This window comes from Gigantopelta aegis, unplaced genomic scaffold (assembly GCF_016097555.1).
Source record: "Gigantopelta aegis isolate Gae_Host unplaced genomic scaffold, Gae_host_genome ctg4494_pilon_pilon, whole genome shotgun sequence".
NCBI classification, from domain to species: Eukaryota; Metazoa; Mollusca; class Gastropoda; order Neomphalida; family Peltospiridae; genus Gigantopelta; species Gigantopelta aegis.
In genome coordinates, this window is record NW_024533893.1 from 6562 (window position 1) to 27614 (window position 21053).

General features: G+C 33.1%; 1 protein-coding gene and 1 pseudogene across 1 annotated transcript; both read right to left on the minus strand.

Annotated features, from left to right (window-relative positions):
- Window positions 1–931: 931 nt before the first annotated feature.
- On the minus strand, window positions 932–2704 carry LOC121392784 (annotated as a pseudogene).
- Window positions 2705–2948: 244 nt separating this feature from the next.
- LOC121392786 (tRNA-dihydrouridine(20) synthase [NAD(P)+]-like) lies at window positions 2949–8147 on the minus strand. Its single transcript, XM_041523864.1, is given in 15 exon segments — window positions 2949–3026; window positions 3512–3518; window positions 5603–5776; window positions 6260–6373; window positions 6448–6534; window positions 6579–6621; window positions 6624–6648; window positions 7062–7144; window positions 7147–7174; window positions 7238–7298; window positions 7340–7383; window positions 7438–7529; window positions 7590–7626; window positions 7688–7773; window positions 8144–8147. Coding segments are annotated over 15 exon segments (963 nt in total).
- Window positions 8148–21053: the final 12906 nt, after the last annotated feature.

The following is a 21053-nucleotide window of genomic DNA, read 5'->3' on the forward strand; positions in this document are numbered from 1 at the left end:
TTTATGCCTACTGTCCATTTATGCCATTTGCTGAGATGTACTCTGTTGATACTGGGACACTGAAGGTAGAAGCTAGCTTGGTGAAGACAGTTTTAGAGTCTCAGTCTACTGTTAACACGTTTGGCAACCTTTAGAAGTTATCTTCACTCTGCTTACAACACGCTCTATTTATTAACTAAACCACGTGATAAATAATTTTCTTCACCGCTAATTGTATATAATAAGAGAGGAATACCTCACCTTACATCTATGCATAAAACACTTTTTTTTAATGAAGAGCTTTCTTCTCAACTCGGACAGAGTATAGTAAAGAGACATTAGCCTTTTTTTGACAATTCGCTAGCTGTTATTGAGCTATTTACTTTCTACTCACTTTATGAACGCCATAAGACTAATAAAGTATATAAATTCACTAAAGAAAACAACATTGTAAATAAGGATGCTTTACAGGAACGGTCCAAACTACCCTTGGTACCCATCTGCGACATTATCTCTCTGTTTAATGAGAATTATCTTATAATGATATATTTTTGATTACTTTTTCAATTAACTATATCAATTAAAACTCAATAATAGAGGCATCTTGCTATATATAATAGATTTCAAAACAACACATCAAAATATTAAAATACTATAAACTTAACTATATCATGTCATGTTAGAACTGGCAATAGAATGGTCATCATCAACACTAGATGCCTCTATATCATCAAACACTTCAGTTATATTAACTGGTTCTTCAAGACCATCAGTCTCATGCTCAGCAACAAAAGAGATCAAAAAAGATGGCAACAAATCAATATATGGCAATCCTTCATGAACTACAGTAATAGCACTAAGACATTGTAAACTTAAGTGTTGCCTGTGTGACTTCTTTAATAACTCTACAACAAGTTGTTTTATTTTTTACTAAGCCTGGTTTTCTTAAGTGCTAAGTCCAATGCAGTTCATTAGCATGGTTGACAGCATCTAAATGAGCTCCATAGTCTATAAGAGTTTGAACACAATTCAATGAGCTGTTCTCGTTGAGTTGTACTGCTAAATGAAGTGGGAAATTACCCATTGATCTTCACAGTTTACAGGACAACCATGATCCAAGAAAGCAGCTAACACTTTATGAAGAGTAGTTTTTGACTTAGCAATAGAAGTGGCAGCACTGACCTGGCTTGCTTCTGACCACTAGTGACATTCCGTAGACAAGCTATCAGTAATGGAGTATCCTTTCCCTTCACCAAATCACATAGCTGTGTCACTGCCATTTGTAATCGCTCCTTCTCTTGAACTACACGCTTCTTTTCTTTAATAATATCAACAGCTCGAAACCAAATAGCCAACAACCGACAGAGACAGTAAACAACATCAACTTCACATATTTTGCTTTCCTTAGCAAGCATAAACTCCTTGATGCCCCATTCAAAGTGCTGATGTATCTCAGGAATATATCCAGCTTCTATCATAGTATAGAACCCTCTTACACTAAAAAGCAAATCTTCAATATTGTAGCTCATATGCCATGCGAGCTGCCTGGTCAAACTCCAAAGAACGGAGCCATAACTGCATACATTTTTCATATTTACACTCTTCTAATGCCATGTCGCCACTGATACGAATATAAAATGGTGTTGTAGGATGAATAGCTCCGAGGATACGCTCACAATAAATAGAACATAAGAAAAAAGACAACACATTATCATTCATAATCTGACGAGCATCATCATCGTTGTCAGGTTCTTGAATACCATCATAAATTGCTACCGGTTTAGGCAAACTAGACGACAACTCTGGATATTGTTGGCGCATTTCGACGGCTTTTAAAAGCCACTCTAATGCCCCAACAAAGCTAGAATTGAGGACTTCCTTAGCAACAAGTAAACAGTAACAGTCATATCGTTCTTGTATAGCTAAAGTAAATGTATCGTTTAAATATTTCATAATACCTTGGTGTCCATAGCAACAGGCCATAATTGCAGGGGTATACCTACGTCATTAGGAATATTTTTAGCACCAGCTTTCTACTAAAACTTTAGTAATTTCACTCGACCCAGACTTATCAACAGCCACATGAAGGGGCGTGTCACCATTGTGACCTCTATGATGAATATTAGCCCCCTTTTTCAATAAAAATTCAACAGTTTTCATTTTTCTCATAGCAGCTGCAATAGTTAGAGGACTTTGACCGACTTGATTTGGCTTATCAATATCGGCTCCTTGTTCTATAAGGTACTCGACAACAGGGAGATGGCCATCAAAGGCTGCACCACGTAATGGACTTGAGTGTGAATCTGTCGTGTGTTCTATATCAGCTCCACGAGTTATTAGTTCTTTGACAATGTCCAGGTGACCCAGAGTGGATGCTGTCCACAGAGGGGTGGCACCCTCGACTGGATGACCTCCTTCGATGTGTTGATGTCCTTGTTCCAAATTGACAGGATAATTGTCTAATATATGTACTAAAATGTCCTTTCTGTTGAACTGTGCCGCTTCTATACGAGTGGTGACTGCCCTTTTCGGAACACGAGAGGCTAGAAGAACGCTCTCTAAAAATACCGACTAATTCTGGAGTGGCTTGAAGTGTTTTTATGTGGTCTTTTAGTTTTCCTTCTTTAATATACTTGAGGGCAAACCTCAAGGGGTCCAAATTTCGACAACGTACTTTCTTTTTCATCACAGGAGCGGCACAAACCATACCGTTAGGAGTAGCCATTATCCACCAGTGTAAAGGGCGTGGTCTAATAAATTATTAATTATCGAGTGCGTGAGGTTTTAATTAACGAAAATTAATTAATAAAAAAATTAAATTAATTTTTATTAACTATTATTATCTTTCTTTTGGTAACTCTATTCCAAGTATAGTCAACGCTACAAGAGCAGCTGCTGTTCAGCACTTCGTTTATTTTAGACCTAGATTAAATACAATTAAATCAATCAGATTACAAATCCCTATTATATTACCAAACACTTGATGAATATAATTTGTCCGCTAATGTTACAGTTGATTTGAACAGTCTATCTTTACTACGTTGTATCTAAATACACACACATACCATATATACACAGTAAGGTGGGCTCTAAATAGAACTACTGTATGGTAGGCTGGTTTACACAAAGACTGTTTCCTATAAAAAGACAAATTAACATATAATAACTATATATTTTAAAATATCCTTTCTTTCTAGAATCATATATCCATTATTAATCTCATTGTACATCCATTCATTCAATTATATATCCATTTACCTGTCCATCATATAAAAAACACTTTTGGAGTCAAAGCATCAGAGAAATTCATATCTAAACAAAACACAGACTTCTTGTCACATACAATTCACAAGAATCATCATATTTGCATGTACATGTAAACAAAACAGGCATCGTTTTCACTTTCATTATAAATACATCTACATACAATAAGACCTGTTATATTGTACACAAAGCTCTAATGTACCATCCTCCATAACCTCAGGATCTAACTTCTGTTTCTTTGATCTCAAAAAGCAATCCAATGACAGACCAAGTTCCTATGAGATAAGACATACTCACACATATGCATGTGAGAGAGAAAATGATTATTTAACTTGTCTTTCTCTATTAGAGAGATTCTCAATCTTTTCTTGTCTTCTTCTCGTCACAATCTTCGTAATAAGGGAGTAAAACCCCATATATCACTGTAATAAAATAGTGGAACCTCTTCATAAAGAACAACCTCTATATGGGGGACACTTGTTCTAGTCCCATACTAATACTTTAGTGTATTTATACAACCTCTATATTGAGGACACTTGTTCTAGTTCCATACTAATACTTTAATGTATTATACAACCTCTATATTGAGGACACTTGTTCTAGTCCCATACTAATACTTTAGTGTATTATACAACCTTTATATTGAGGAACACTTTTCTAGTTCCATACTAATACTTTAGTGTATTGTACAACCTCTATATGAGGACACTTGTTCTAGTCCCATACTAATACTTTAGTGTATATACAACCTCTATATTGAGGACACTTTTCTAGTCTCATACTAATACTTTAGTGTATTATACAACCTCTATATTGAGAACACTTGTTCTAGTCCCATACTAATACTTAGTGTATTATACAACCTCTATATTGAAGACACTTGTTCTAGTCCCATACTAATACTTTAGTATTATTATACAACCTCTATATTGAGGACACTTGTTCTAGTCCCATACTAATACTTTAGTGTATTATACAACCTCTATATTGAGGACACTTGTTCTAGTCCCATACTAATACTTTAGTGTATTATACAACCTCTATATTGAGGACACTTGTTCTAGTCCCATACTAATACTTTAGTGTATTGTACAACCTCTATATTGAGGACACTTGTTCTAGTCCATACTAATACTTTAGTGTATTGTACAACCTCTATATTGAGGACACTTGTTCTAGTCCCATACTAATACTTTAGTGTATTATACAACCTCTATATTGAGGACACTTGTTCTAGTCTCATACTAATACTTTAGTGTATTATACAACCTCTATATTGAGGACACTTGTTCTAGTCTCATACTATACTTTAGTGTATTATACAACCTCTATATTGAGAACACTTGTTCTAGTCCCATACTAATACTTTAGTGTATTGTACAACCTCTATATTGAGGACACTTGTTCTAGTCCCATACTAATACTTTAGTGTATTGTACAACCTCTAGATTGAGGACACTTGTTCTAGTCCCATACTAATACTTTAGTGATTATACAACCTCTATATTGAGGACACTTGTTCTAGTCCCATACTAATAGTTTAGTGTATTATACAACCTCTATATTGAGGACACTTGTTCTAGTCCCATACTAATACTTTAGTGTATTGTACAACCTCTATATTGAGGACACTTGTTCTAGTCTCATACTAATACTTTAGTGTATTATACAACCTCTATATTGAGGACACTTGTTCTAGTCCCATACTAATACCTTAGTATATTATACAACCTCTATATTGAGGACACTTGTTCTAGTCCCATACTAATACTTTAGTGTATTATACAACCTCTATATTGAGGACACTTGTTCTAGTCTCATACTAATACTTTAGTGTATTGTACAACCTCTATATTGAGGACCTTGTTCTAGTCCCATACTAATACTTTATGTATTGTACAACCTCTATATTGAGGACACTTGTTCTAGTCCCATACTAATACTTTAGTGTATTGTACAACCTCTATATTGAGGACACTTGTTCTAGTCCCATACTAATTCTAGTCTCATACTAATACTTTAGTGTATTGTACAACCTCTATATTGAGGACACTTGTTCTAGTCTCATACTAATACTTTAGTGTATTATACAACCTCTATATTGAGGACACTTGTTCTAGTCTCATACTAATACTTTAGTGTATTATACACCTCTATATTGAGGACACTTGTTCTAGTCCCATACTAATACTTTAGTGTATTATACAACTTCTATATTGAGTATGAAGTTGTCCTTAATATAGAAGCATTCTCATTATAGAAGTTATATAATACACTAAAGTATTAGTATGAGTCTAGAAGAAATGTCCCTCACAAAAGTGTACAAAGACGTTTCATAAAAAAATAAATGCTATCATACCATATTTCCTCCATAGTACGAGCAGCCATTAGTTTCCTTCCTTCAGAAGTCTCAATGTTCTTGTGCATAATCTGAGCTAGACAATATTTAGTATTACCACTAGAGTTATCATAATCGATGGCAGTCTTTACATATTCCTGAGCAACTTCATTAACTGGAAGAGGACCAGACACTCTGAGTAAAAAGAAAAAGAACTACTTCACAACAAAGTACCATGTTTCAGTGGAACCTCTCAATAGTGAACACTGTAGAGGTGTCCTCAATATAGAGGTTGTATAATACACAAAAGTATTAGTATGGGGACTAGAACAAGTGTCCTCAATATAGAGGTTGTATAATACACTAATATTAGTAGGACTAGAACAAGTGTCCTCAATATAGAGGTTGTGTACAATACACTAAAGTATTAGTATGGACTAGAACAAGTGTCCTCAGATAAAGGTTGTATAATACACTAAAGTATTAGTATGGGACTAGAACAAGTGTCCTCAATATAGGGTTTATAATACATTAAAGTATTAGTATGGAACTAGAACAGTGTCCTCAATATAGAGTTGTATAATACACTAAAGTATTAGTATGGGACTAGAAAGTGTCCTCAATATAGAGTGTTGTTCTTAATTTAGAGTGTCGATGTGTGTTATATATTCTCTCTACCTGAATATAGATGGATTCCATTGAGCAGCTCTTGCTATCATTACTGATGAACAATTTGTGTCCTTTTTAAATGTTAATATATCATCATAAGTTGTAATATCATTTGATCCACCACTAAAGTGGGAGGAGGAGGAGAGAGGGAAGAAGGAAGGGAGTTAATAATAATTTGTCATTAGTAATCATCTTACTTAGCAATAACTGGGATACTCAAAACAGATGCTATATTTCGTATAATATCGATGTGAACGGGATTTTGAGAGCGTTCATTCTTATCCCTATAATACAACTTTATACTTCATTAATAAAATAATATTCTGACCTCCCATGTACTCCAATGGCAGCTACACCAGTACTCTCTATAATTTTACTAACTCAAGAGTCTGTTCTAGCTAATAGAGAGAAGAACAACAATATCATTACTACAGCTATTTTTTATATATCTGTTAGCTATCTTGAAATATATTTAAAATAATTACTGAGTTATACTAATATTTAATAATCATTATACTAGTTTATTTAAAGTAAACTCTTAGTATGTTTGACTTTTAATAACTAAAACTAAAAATAAAACTAATTTTTTTTATAAACTAATGTTACTAAAAATAAAATAAATCTATGACTAATAGTTTGTATACTAATTATAACTAAAATTATAACATTGAAATATCAAGTACTTAATGAATGGAACAAAACTCAATACTTTGTAACTATATTTTCTGCTAGTATCATAAAAACCATTTATTCATCCATTTATCTACCAGTTCATCCATTACTTGAAACCATCCATCCATTACAATCTTACGGAGGGTAGAATTCTAATTTTACAGGTGACAGGTTTGTCAAGTCCCTGCACTAATGTAGTCAATATCTCACGGACTTTATCAGTTGTGTCAGTAAAGCCGCTCCCATACCACCCTAAACATAAATCCATATGACAATCACGTGACTTGTCATATGATTATCACGTGACTAATTTACCTTCAGTGAAAACTCTTTTGGACACCCCATGTTGATATCAATACCAGCCACATCACCTTCTCTTTGTAAGATTGTATAAACATTACAATAAATTATACTTACACTAATTTAGCAACTTGTAATGCTCTTTGAGGATCAGTTGTACCCTGGGAAGGGAGGAGAGAGAAACCATAATCGTATGTGTCCACTAATCTGCTCACCATTTGAAAGACAACTTTATCTCTTTCAGCGGAACAAGTCCTAAAGACACATTTACCATCGCTCAACATAAAATCAACAGTATTCAATATGGCTGTATAATAGGAACATCATAACAAGAGTGAATGACAAAGATTATATTACAATTATTAACTCTTTCTGCACTGAAGCATCTTGTGATCAATCAACTCCTATAATATGTGCGTGTGAGAGAGAAAGATTAGGAAGATATTGTTCTAGTTTAATACTAACCTCAGAATAGACAATATCAGCACCATATTTCAGTGCCAACAGACGAGTAGGCAGTGTTCCTATTCTCACCATTGGTGCCAAATGAGCTTATTAGAGTAGTCCATATTTTTCAGTATAGCTTTACTCAACATAAAGAAAAGAATAGTACATATTTCTTGTCATCTCATGCTGGATTGCACAAACTGAACTCAATTTGCAGAGTTGTGAAAGGGTTAATATAGGATACAAAAAAGGGGTTAAAATTCACTGCAAAGACTGCTCACTCACTGAGATTTGTAATGGCCGAGGGACAAGTCAAGAAATTTAAAAAAGCAACCAAACAGACATTGTCCAAAGGGATTCTTACTAATAACGTCAAAGAAAGATTGGAAACATTAGCAGAAAATGCTGAACTAGTTATTAAACAATTAAAAAGTCAGTAATACCATATTAAAAAATATACTTTGTTTATATTACTCATTTACAGGTAGTACAACATCATATCATGCTTCGTTATCATTTCATGATTTTCATCAACGACTTTGCGTGAGTACTAGAGCTGTGTCGGACTCGTGTACAAAATTATTGGTACTCTTTTCTCGTCCTCCTTGTCCCAGTTCAGAAGAAAAACTGGAATCCTCTGCACAAAAGTGGAAAATGCTATTCTCAATTTAACATCAACCTATTGTCAAGTTAATAGTGAATGGGGTAAGTAAAAATTGAGATGAACCCTATTGTAAATCCAAAATTACCTTATATTTCTATTGTATTTTTCTAATATTAATCCCACTGAAAAGAGGACAGCCCTTTTGTTAGGACAATCAATTAAAGAGATCTATTTATCTATATATATTTATGTTTGATAATCAAATACTGTAGGCAAGTATTTGTCAAAGGAAATTGAGGCTCTCGTTCTAACAATATTACAAGGTGTGGCGAGTCTTGGTAGACTATTAATGACAGATGGTTGTAACAGGTAATAAAATGACATAGTTATAGTTATATTTCAATTATTAATATCCTATGGTTACCTTAAATTCTAGAATTATCTTATAGAGTTGTACTGACATATAACACTAAAAATAATAACACCAGAAATAAATTCTGTTTGCTAATGAAAAGAAATATTTGTTTTTCATTAAAGGATTATGGCAGCAGTGTCTGGTGTTACTAGTTTTATCCTTAATACTCCAGTACAATTCCTTTAGGGATATATGAAGACATTATAATATTCATGTACTTTGTACTAAAATAATACATGTAAGCTTAACTGTGTTAGTTACCAGCTAGTAGAATATTCCTTCTTACAATTCTAAGTGTTTACTAATTTAATCTTTCTTGTAGTGATTCAAGATTACGTCTTCAAGGAGCTGGCTCAGTCTGGGAGAGTTGTGATAATATAGGGACATTGTCTAAAGATAACAAGTCTGCCAGTTTTAAAAAGTATGTCTCTCTCAACTTCGATTACTAAAAGATGCTTGTGATGAAGTAAATGAGGTTAGTATTGATGACAGTTTAATTCAGTTTGTATGCAGTTTTACAGGCTTCAACTTCTGGTTTGTATAAAGAATGTTTTCTTTTCTTTGTAGCTTGTAGAGAATAATGGAGTTACTGAGATTTCCAGTGAAGAATTGGAAATGTTTCTTAAAGGAAAACTAATTATTGATCCTTTGAACTTGGGAGGTGGACTAGAACCAAGTGATATCAGCAGTAATAATGACAAAGATGATACATTAGAGGAAAAGGATACACTAAATAAAGGAGTAGTTTGTGAAGATCTGATAACTAGTGAGACAAGAATTATAGCAGTTGATCATATAGAGATCAAACCTAATGATCTCGGAGAAGAAGGTTGCCTTGAGAAGGACAATGTTGAGAAGAAGGATTTGAAGATAATGGAAAAGAATGGACCAATGAAGATAAGCCATTAGTTGATTTGTGTGTTGAATTAATTAAAGTAAGTCTCTGTCAATGAATTAGGTTAAGACTACCTCCGGGTTTAGGGTGTAGGGTAGTAGGGTTTAGGGTTAGGGTTTACTGAATATGTGTTTAAATTAATTTACCTTTTTTATTTCATAGCTAACAACATCAATAGCTGAGAAAGGAATTCGTGTTATAGTTTCACATGAAGATAATATAGAATCTTGTCATATTGTCCAGTTAGACATGACAGCAGATATGATACTTAAATTAAGTCCTCAGTATGTCTATTATATAAGAGACTATTATGTATTGTGTATATCTTTTTATATAGTGTTGATGAAGTAGCCTCTATACTTGAAGCTCCTGTAAATCACAAATTATTGTGCTCTCAAGTAAGTTTAATGGAATCTGGTCATAACAATCACTACTTATGTCATGTTATGTGTGTCAGTATTTCTTAATTTCTCTTCACAATATAGAGCATTAACCTTCATTCAATTTTTAACTCAATTTGTGGACTCTTTCAGGTAAATATGTTGCTGATATATTTGTCATGATGAGGTGTTACTGACTATCTTGCTTCTTCTGTTACAGTGATAGTCATTTTTGTAAGATGGATAGAGACAAGTGGTCGGAAGAAGAATTTAGATCAAGACTAGATTCACTGAAATTATCAATAGAACAATTTTATAAATAATAACTCTACATAATATTAACTAAAATATTGCTTGCTGTTGAAAATAATTTTTTGGTAAGTATTACTGTATAGTACAAGATTATTTAATAGAATATCATTGTAGCTATCAGCTTACAGGAATAAAACATATTCTAAAAGACTAAAAATTATTGTTCTAGAAAAATACTACAACAAAAACAATTATAACAATATATATAACAAAACAAAGACATTGTTAATAATTAACAATACACAAAATAACAATGAGATAACTTAGAGTGTTGATTTTTTAACTAGCTAAAGAGTTAAAATTCTAAGACCAAGATTTAGTAGTAGAAACATATAAAATAATACTGATGCATACAGTTGTAGTGACACAAGTTAGTCCTAAGGACAAGCATCAATAGGCCACTTGAAATGGTTTAAAATGATCTCTTGGACGACTCCAGTTACCCAAACGTTCCAAGTTGTATTCTCTTCGAGCTGATCTCCAACCTATATCCTGTGATGTTGTAATGGGGTACAAAAGGGATTTTGGACACTTTAACATTATGACAATGAATAGAAGGCAACTTTTAAGGCTCCTGCCCTTTTGTACATCTCTTATTTCTAGAACTCTCAATATCGGCAGTTATCTATATATGTTAATATATATGACAAGCTATATATTTCTTGATAACATTTTGAGTACTATAGCAACACCATTTAAAAACACCTTTAGACCTATGAGCTTACATTTTTGATACTCTTTCTGAAGAAAGCCCCATGTTGTTGCCCATCTCTTTACAGCCTTCCCTTCATGATAAACATAATCTTTCCTATAATATCAACATAACCAAGTATTGCATGTAAGGTCTAAATCTCACTATACTATATATAATGTAATGTGAATTATGTATACCATATCTGTTCTTGCTGTACGATATTGCATTTTACTGGGTTGAGTCTCTCTCCTGCAGCCATATCTCAAGCAGATATAGTTAGCCGCCAAAGTTGTAGTAACAGAGACTAGATCAAGGTATGCATTTTTGCAGCGCTGGCTATTACCAAACGAGCTACGCCTACAATATTGAATTACCATGGTAAACAGTTAACAAGTGCAAACCACTGTGAAATTACAATAGGTCATGTTGAAGTTGTTTAAGAGAAAGAAACGCAAGGATACCGACAAGGTAAGCTAGCTAATACATTAGGAAAGAAGACGCTATCAATAGATTAATACACTATTATCTGTCTGATGTCATACAAGGTAATAGATCATAATATTACATTTACCTGGTCATTCAAACTCTTTTTGTTCAATATCCAATGCTATATTCGTTTACTATAGACATCAGATAGTCATAAAACCTGTGATTTCTGCACCAATACCTCTGACTCCATCTACTAATGATATCTCCACTTCACCCATTAATTTGGAAGAAGAAATCTTCTCCACCCTCTGCAAGCAAAGGTCAATCTAATATTCTAACTGCATGTAGTACATGATTATAGTACAGACTGAGATAGTGTGGTAATGCACTAGAGATGTAATATAGTTTGGTAGTAGGCTTTAGTTTGTGGTCAATGCAGACATCTAACATCAGTGCAATGGAATTCATACCAATTACTTATATATTGACAATATAAGTTTGTTAGTAAAAGACGCATATAAAAAATGCAAACAATATAATAATAATATTTATAGAACATTACTGCAATAGCACAGAGTATAAACCTGAACCAATAAGTGGTTAGTTGGACAGGCATATTATAATTATATTCTCATTACTGTAGGGACACAAGCAGACTTCTCCCTGTTCGTACTAAACCAAGTCTCCTAGAGTATGTCGATGATCAAACCTCAGATTTAGATACTCAGTTGTGAGAGATGCTATAACACTTGATATTCATAATGTCCCTAAAAAGAAAGGTGCACAATCTGTTCGTAACAGAGTAAGTATGGATCAACTAGAAAGCTCAATGAATAATTCTTTATAAATATCAATGCAATTTTAGCAGTCACAGAAACTACTATACACAATATATGTGTGTGTGGTGTACAACTCAGACACTTCATGCTTATTACTTTATCATGATCTCTCTGTCTTTGTAGCCATTACCTCGCCTCCATCTTTCGATGATAGGGACATACCACAGAATCACAATCACACATCACCATCTACTAGACATGGATCACCATCACCAGAGCACACACAAGTAACAGTTCATGACTAGTATTACTTCTGATGAACATTTGGAATCAGATGATAATTATCCTTCAGAAAGAGTCCAATGCCACTGGCTGAAAATGACCAGGAATGTCTCAATAAAAATAATACCTCAGGATAAGCTAACTATCCCATTTATGCTAAAGTAAAAAAAGAAGCTAAAATAAAAAGTGACCAAGGAAGTCAAAGTGAAAGTAGAAAAGTGATGGAAGGGAGGTGGGAAATGGAAAAGGTGATCAAAGGGAGGTGGAAGTGAAAATGTGATCGAAGGGAAGGTGGAAGTGGAAAAGTGATCAAAGGGAAGGATTTGAAATGGAAAAGGTGATCGAAAGGAAGGTGGAAGTGGAAAAGGCAGCAAAAAAGCTGAAGGTGAAAGTAGAAAACGTAATGGAAAGATGGAAGTAGTAAAGAAACATGTACAAAAAAGAGATGATGGGATACATTTTGAAATCAATACTGGTCCTATGAAATCAAAGCATGTCACTCCAAAATATCCAGTAACAAATAATCAAAGCTGACAGACACTCTACAAACATAGTCTCAACACCTGTGGAGGAAGATAGCAGTGAATCATGTTCAATGTCAGAAGAATTACCTGAATTTGATTAGCAATGAAGAGGATTATCACACAACACCTATCACTCACTCCACCTCTTTTCCCATCGCACCGCCCTCCTCCCCCCAAACCAAGTTCCCAGACAACAAGGTTCCCCTCTGGAACTCTCGTCCTTCAAGTACTCACTCATCTCTGAAAGGATTAGCCGATCTCCCAGTCTACAGTCCTTAATCAGAGTATGTCACTAACGTCAGGAGATCAGGCATATCTCCTTACAAGAACAGAAGGCCTGATGTAGTATGGAGCACTTCAACAGCAACTGTCTCTCTCCTGTAGCCTCACCGACCTCCACCCTTTATCATTCATCCTGGTTCATCGTCACCTTTTCCACAGGAACCAACAATGCATACAAGCAGATCAATACCATCCATAACAACATCAACTCCAATGAGAGACAAACCACTATCTCGATCTCAAGTGTACATCAATCTGTGCTCCCTCCATCAACAGGATATGACTTTAGTCTCTCAGCTACAAAACCATTAGCACAAGTCATCCTAATGTATCAAGTCATTGTCCATCTTTTAGACCAGTCAAAGAATCATATTCCAGGTAGACCTGATATTCCTGGAGTGAGCACTAAACATAAACATGTACATAGAGAACAGGGATGGTTTGATACTCTCCAAGTAAACTCTGGTCCCAAAAATATCAATCCTCATACACTGATAAAGCTACTGCAATAGATAACAGTGAGTTTTATAGATTTGCTGCTTGTCTGTTTTCATATAGTAAATTTTCTCTTAAATTCTAGGTTTGCATGAGAGGTAATGCTGCACTAAAGGAATCAATGGTACAAATTACAGCAGAGCTCTCCTTACATTCTTTACCTGATGATAAAGATGAGGTGATGTACTATCAACTAATCGAAGTTATGTTAATGATGTTATTTTTAGAACTTGTCCATTTGAGGGTGAATCTCCTGAACAGCTATTGCACAGACTTACTTCCTCAAAGACTTAGAAATGTACTATGAGACATTGAATGAATCTAATGGCTGAAAAAGATGTTTATCCTACAAACATATCAGGTTAGCTCCTGTATCATTTAGTCATTATTAATATTGTTCATTATGGTAGTTGAACTGACTAAATTAAAAGAAGAACATGAGAAACTCAGAATAGCTAATGAAATTCTACTAGAGGTAGATATAATTAGGCATACTATAATATTGTCAATAATCAATGTTATTCTATATAGACATCAAGTCATCAGATGAAACAAATCAAGAGAAAAGTAAAATTACATTTAATTAATAAAAAATCATTGGGACTATATTGTTTATGTTATTGTAGACAAACTTTTGCATCAAAGTTTGTCGAAGTTAAAAAGAGAAAGAACATCTTTTAATATTACTAGACAGTGTGAACAATAAACTAAGAGATATGAAACGAGAGCACAAAACCAAAGGTATGGGCACACATTATATACAGATAACCTATTACTTATATGTTAATTGTCCTAATTAAGGGGGATCCTCTAAGCACATGTACATGTAAATAGTAGGGAGTGAAAAATAAATGTCCTTTCTAGTACTAAATACATAGATTATAGATTGTATTATGCATTATTGTCACATATTTTGTTATGAGTATAATTATATATGGAACATATAATTAAGTACTATATTGTATAGTGAACAGACTGACTATTCAGTTGCAACAGTTAAGTAGAGAAAGGATTCGGTTCTCAAAAATAATCACTATGCACAGATCATCTTCAACTCAGAAAAACTCCTCAAGCATATCACCATCATAATCCTAGCTATACTATTAATAATTATCAATAGATGAACAAAGAAGTCATTAAAAGAATTTGAAAGGGTATATATATTATTATTATCATAGGAATATTTATACCTCTCTCTCTCTCTCTCTCTCTCTATCTCTCCAGCCTTCTTGAGGAAGTAATGCATTCATCTCGCACTAATAACAGTCCCAGTCAAATCAATCAAATAGACTCATTAAAGTAGGGAAAACCTCTCATTAGTCTCTCAATTAACCTGGTCTGTACATGTAATAAATTACTATGTATGCATACATGTTATCTTTTAAATTCCTCCCTTTTAATTTTCTCACTCTATAGAAACTAAACACTGATTTATTGTCCCACTAAAGAGGAATGTGCTTAAATTACAGAGAAATAATAGGTAGGTTACGATAAGTACACAGTATATCAAAAGGACATGACCACACACTATGGCTAGGCACATGTCCATTGTTCCTATACTAGATGTGGGACTGAGATATAGGAATAAAGATCAAATACATGTATAATTACATGTATAACAGAACATCAATCAACAGGGACCAATGAGAGAAGACTGTTATTATTACAAAGTGAACTTCAACAAGCCCGAGCTAGGAGCTATCAATAGTGAATGAATTATCTCAAACAGTTTACTAGTATAGAGTTAGAGCGTTCTATGTCTCCAACTACTCTTACAAGATGTCAAAAAACTGGACAAGATCCACACAGATCAGAGAGACTGCATAATTGCTGTCATCTTCCAATAAGATCTTACTCTCTGTATAATAAAACTAAGTGAAACTTAATATATATAGTATGAATAATATATTCACATGGAGTACTGTACCATTACTAAATGGCAAATGTAAAATTTTAATTCATGGCTAAAATTTACAAAATATACTTTGTCATAAAATTTAAGTATTTTGAATATTTTAAATTAGCTGTTAATCACATCAATTTAAAAATCAATTGATGTTAGTGGCGATGCAGGAGTAGCACTGTTGAAAAAGTTGAGCTATCTCTATCATCCATCCATCTCTCATTCATTCTTTAATAATCCAGTTGTTACAAATAATTCTTAATGTTCCTCTATTTGTCAACTGACTCTTGGAATGAAGCTATTTTTATTTCTTTCTTTATATATTTTTTTCAATATATTATATATATATATATATATATATATATATATATATATAATATATATATATAGTATCTTTTATACCATTGTTTTTTTCTATATCTTATAAACAAGTCTCTTTAAAAATATAATTTTCTACCAAAAAGTGAATAATTTAATCATTGTGTTTATTTTCTATACATCAAAAAGGAAATTATTTATTGCCATAGGCTTTTCTTCAGTGTAAATACAAAAGTGGATAGTAAGATGATGTGGTAAAACCTTTCCCACAGTCCTTATCATTATTAAACAATATTATTCATTAGTAACAACTTGTAAAGTAATGTAATATTAATTTTAATGTATTTTGTTTAATTAGCTCTTAATCAATCAATTAAAAATCAATTAATACTAGTCACGCGCGTTGGTGTTTTCCCGCCAAATTTGTCCACAAGTTTTTGGTGACTTGTTGTCAAATTGAAGCATGACAAGATCTCTTGATAATATTAAAAAGAACTCCATTTTGCAAACTTATATTATAAGGTGAGTTACTCTCCATCCATCACCTCTCGTCTATGTTTTCAGTTGTTACAAACTTCTCGTTCTCCCTCTATGTTCTCTACGACTTACATCATCGTTGGATCTTCTCGTACTTCGTTGGATCATCTCGTACTTCGTTGGAATCGACTCGCCTCTCTCGTCGCTGGATCATCTTTTTTATTTCGTTTTTGTCATTCTTATCTGTTTCTTTTCTTTTTTATTCTCAATTTTTTATTTTTTTTTATTTTTTTTTATTTTTGTAATGTTTTCACTACTTGTTTTTTTCTCTGTCTCTTCCTTCATCAGGACTCAACTTGGAAGTTCTTACCGCGTTTCTTGACTGTTCTCTCTGATGTTCTCGACTGTTCTTCTCTGATGGTCTTGACTGGTCTTCTCTGATGTTCTCTTGATGGTCTTCTCTGATGTTCTCTGATGGTCTTGACTGGTCTTCTCTGATGTTCTCTGGATGTAAAAGATGAGTCGCTCTCCATGTCATTGGACTCTTTCCTGTCTTCCTTCTGGCCTTCTTCCTCTTCTTTTTATTTTTATTTTTATTTTATTTTGGGCTATCTAGCCTATACACTATACACACACTCATACAATCTCTAAAAATCATATTCCCCCTGCCGCCTGGCGGCCAAAAAAAAATTTTTTTTTTAATATCCAAGGCCGCCAGGTGGCGGGGGGAACCTCTGATCTTCTAGGGTGCGTGGTGTGTGTGCTGTGTGTGTGTGTAGGTTGGTAGTCCTTTTTCACTTCCTCTGTCTCTCTTCACTCTCTATCCACTCATTGTCACTACCAGTTCATAACTACTCTCTTTTTCTTTCCTTGCAGGAGCAGCACTGGTGAAAAAGGTGAGCTGTCTTTCCATCCATCCATCCACTTCTCATTCATCTTTAGTAATCCAGTTGTTATTCTTCTCTTTCTCCCTCTATGTTCTCAACTGGTGGACTCTTGGGAACTCTCTATCTTCTCTATTTCCTACAATTGTTGGATTGGAGACCTTCACTGGACTTCTTGGTGGATTGGAGACCTTCACTGAGCTTCTTGGGGACTCTTCAACTAGAGATTGTCTTTTTTATTTTTAGTTGCCATTTTTCTTTATAATTTTTCTTTACAACATTTTTTTTAGAATTTGTACATTAGTTATCTTTAAAAAAAACATTTTTTTTCACTAAAAAAACTTTTTCACTAAAATTTGTCAAAGTCAATCTTAACTTTAGTTTCAAAGATATTTTTAAGTTAGCTTATTACAACTTTTAACTTTTTCATATAACAAAATAAGTTTATAATTTGTATTATATTAATGACCTTTTTTACAAAGAACTGTATCATTAATTTTAATTAATAATATTTTTTTACACAACTTTTAACTTTTCATATAAACGAAATAAGTTTATAATTTGTATCATATTATATTAATGACCTTTTTTTACAAAGAACTGTATCATTAATTTTAATTAATAATATTTTTTACAAAAAATAATTAAAAATCTATTAAATCATTTTGCTTGTCAGCGTGTGGCTAATGATTGATATTTTCCCGCCATAATGGTGGTCACGCGTTTCCTTGCTAGGTGTGTACACGTGCTGATGACATTGACCAATGTAGTTTAATTTCTGTTTAAATGTTTATTTTAATTATGTTTTTATATGATTATTTTTTATTATAGCCTTTAATTACTAAAATTATGTTTATTTGTTGTTTAACTTTGTTTGTTGCTTTTAAAACTTTCACAAACTAAATGAGATCTATACAGTTCAGCACAATTGCTCTCACCTCCAATGATGCAACTCTAAGATCTTACTCTCTATATAGCAAGTGACGTCTGATGATTCACCATTATAGCACATGGTTAACGATATCCTGAATATTTGCATTTCTATTAATTTTAGTAATCTAGCTATGTATAATTTATGATAATAAAAAATTATGAGCTTCCTTTTAATAGAGTAAAACATTTTGATGTCCTAATGTAGTTCTGATGGCCAGGATACCTTGATAACATCCAGACAGTGTTGGTATAAAGTAGACTGGTAACCTTGCACAATGACGTGGACTAGATACAAAAAAAAATAAAGAAAAAGAAACTTATTAACAAGATGAGATATATTATGTGCAGCTAGCATTTTTGTAATATATCTATAGAGTCATCTTGTGTTTACTTGTAATGGAACTAAATATAGTGTGGCCAGTTATTAATGCTTATTAATATTAAGGATATTGTATTTTATTTGTGTTCAATTACAATACCAGCTTGTAAGTTGTGTTAACATACGTTAATTCAAATTGATGGTGGACCACAGAGAAAGGTGGGTGTGGCTGAATGACATTAAACTGCGAAAAGAAAACATTAATATTTTATTATATTATATTATTTAAGACATGTACATGATTTTATGATTAATATTATATTTTTGTAACAGTTTATATTAATGAAAGCATAAGTCTCAATATGCCACAGAGAAAGAATTACAAATATAACCTTGTACTATATATATATATATACATATATACACTATCTATCACTGCATTAATACGACAATATAGTGCTGTGTAGAAGCTATGTACATTGTAATACAACAATGTGTGTATGTATTATTCATGATATGTAGAAGTTTGCATATGTAAAATATCTCTATAAAGTATTAGTACTTGCTTACCTGATGTGCAATGATATCTTTATTAATAACTCTAATTTTAATCATTGCCTGTTGACCAACAGCTGTACATGGAAACTCCACACACTCTGTACTTAGATATACTGATTTAGGTAGTTGTTGCCATGGTAACTGAGTTAAAGTACTTGGAGATTTTTGAGGGATGGGTTGAAGTGGGTGTGGCAGACAGACAGTGGACCCGAGAATGCGGCAATACAAATGGATAGAAAGGGGTGGAGCCAACAGAGAATGGACTGTCAGTAGTATTATGGAAGAGTGGGTGGAGTTAAAATTGCCTAAAAAAAAACAATTTGATAATATACATGTACACTACATGTACATGTACCTTTCCTCCAAATGATATTCTATGCTCCATCATTCCTAACCCTTCTCCAGTGACCTGTAAGTATAATATTACTGTAACTATCTATATATGTACTGGTATACATTAAGCTATAAATATAATATTAACTATAATATTAATGACCTGTAGGTTCCATATTGTGAATAAACTCCAACATCTTGAGGTTGAAATGTCACTAAAAATCTATAGTCATGACAGCCAGTAGTGATGGTCTAGTATATGGTTTATATTAACTTACTGTTGTTTTCTCATATGGTTCCAACTGTCCTGTACATTGATGTATCCATCAAAATACCGAGTACTTTGTTTTAAAGATAGTATCACTGTCTTCATCAACCTGTATGATTTGTGAGCAGTCTTTAACTGTCCTCTCTCTCTCTCTCTCACACACACACAACACACACACAACACACACACACACACTCACTCACTCATATACCTCTTTAACAAAAGGAGGTGCTTGAACTTGTTATTTCCATTGAATTTTCACAGAGTAAGGATTGTTTATCTCCAAAAGTTTTCTCTAAAATAAAATGTCCAATAAAATTTATGATTCTCAACTAGACACACAATATTTTATAAACACTTAAAAATAAGAATGCTTACCAGTAAAATGTTTGACAGGTATATCTGGAAATTTGAGGGTTTGTTTGGGTGTTACCAACATAGGACTAAGTGGAGGGTGTCGTATGAGGGTTTTGCTGGTGTTACATTGTGTGTGTGATGGTGTGATAAGTGAGGACTGAGAAGTGGGAGTTGTGACTGTAGAACCAAGTAGTGTCACCGTAAGTGATTTCATGTGCGAATCTAAGATCTTGTTACAATCAAGAACATCGGGTATCACAGGAAGATCTATAAGTTAAAAAGTATGAGTGATAATTGTTAAATAGACAAATTCTCATCATGCAGTTTTAAATTCAAATAATTTGTCTAAACTATCACAGAACACAGCTGTAACTATTTTACATAATCAGAGAAACATCTAATCTACATATATATATGTATCATGAATGCAATTTCATGATACATTTTAACTAGACCAAAGAAGTACTAAAGGGAGAACCATGGTTGATGGTAAGTTATGTACATGTACATACATGTGTACAGGTATATGATGAAAAGAACTCTCTATCTCTCATAATACTCACCAAAAGTGACATTTTCTTCATCAGGAAAAGGTTTTAAGAACAACTCTATCAGAGAACGATCTTTGTTTTCTTTATAGAGCCGGTAGGTGAATCCCTTAATAATCTTCTCAAATATTTCATCACCAGTATATAAGAGGAGTTTAGCAATGGGAACAGATGTTGTTGAGGAGTGCAAGAATGAGGTATCATCCTTGCCACAATGATAAATGACTAACAGTTCCTATTACAAATATTACACAAGTGATAATAAAATAGTGTATCATAATATGTCATTTAGTTTAGAGTATTATGTGATAACTTCCATATTTGGGAGATGGAATACTTGTATATGTATTTGTTATATAAAAGCATTAATATTTACTTTAGTTTGTTGAGGTTGT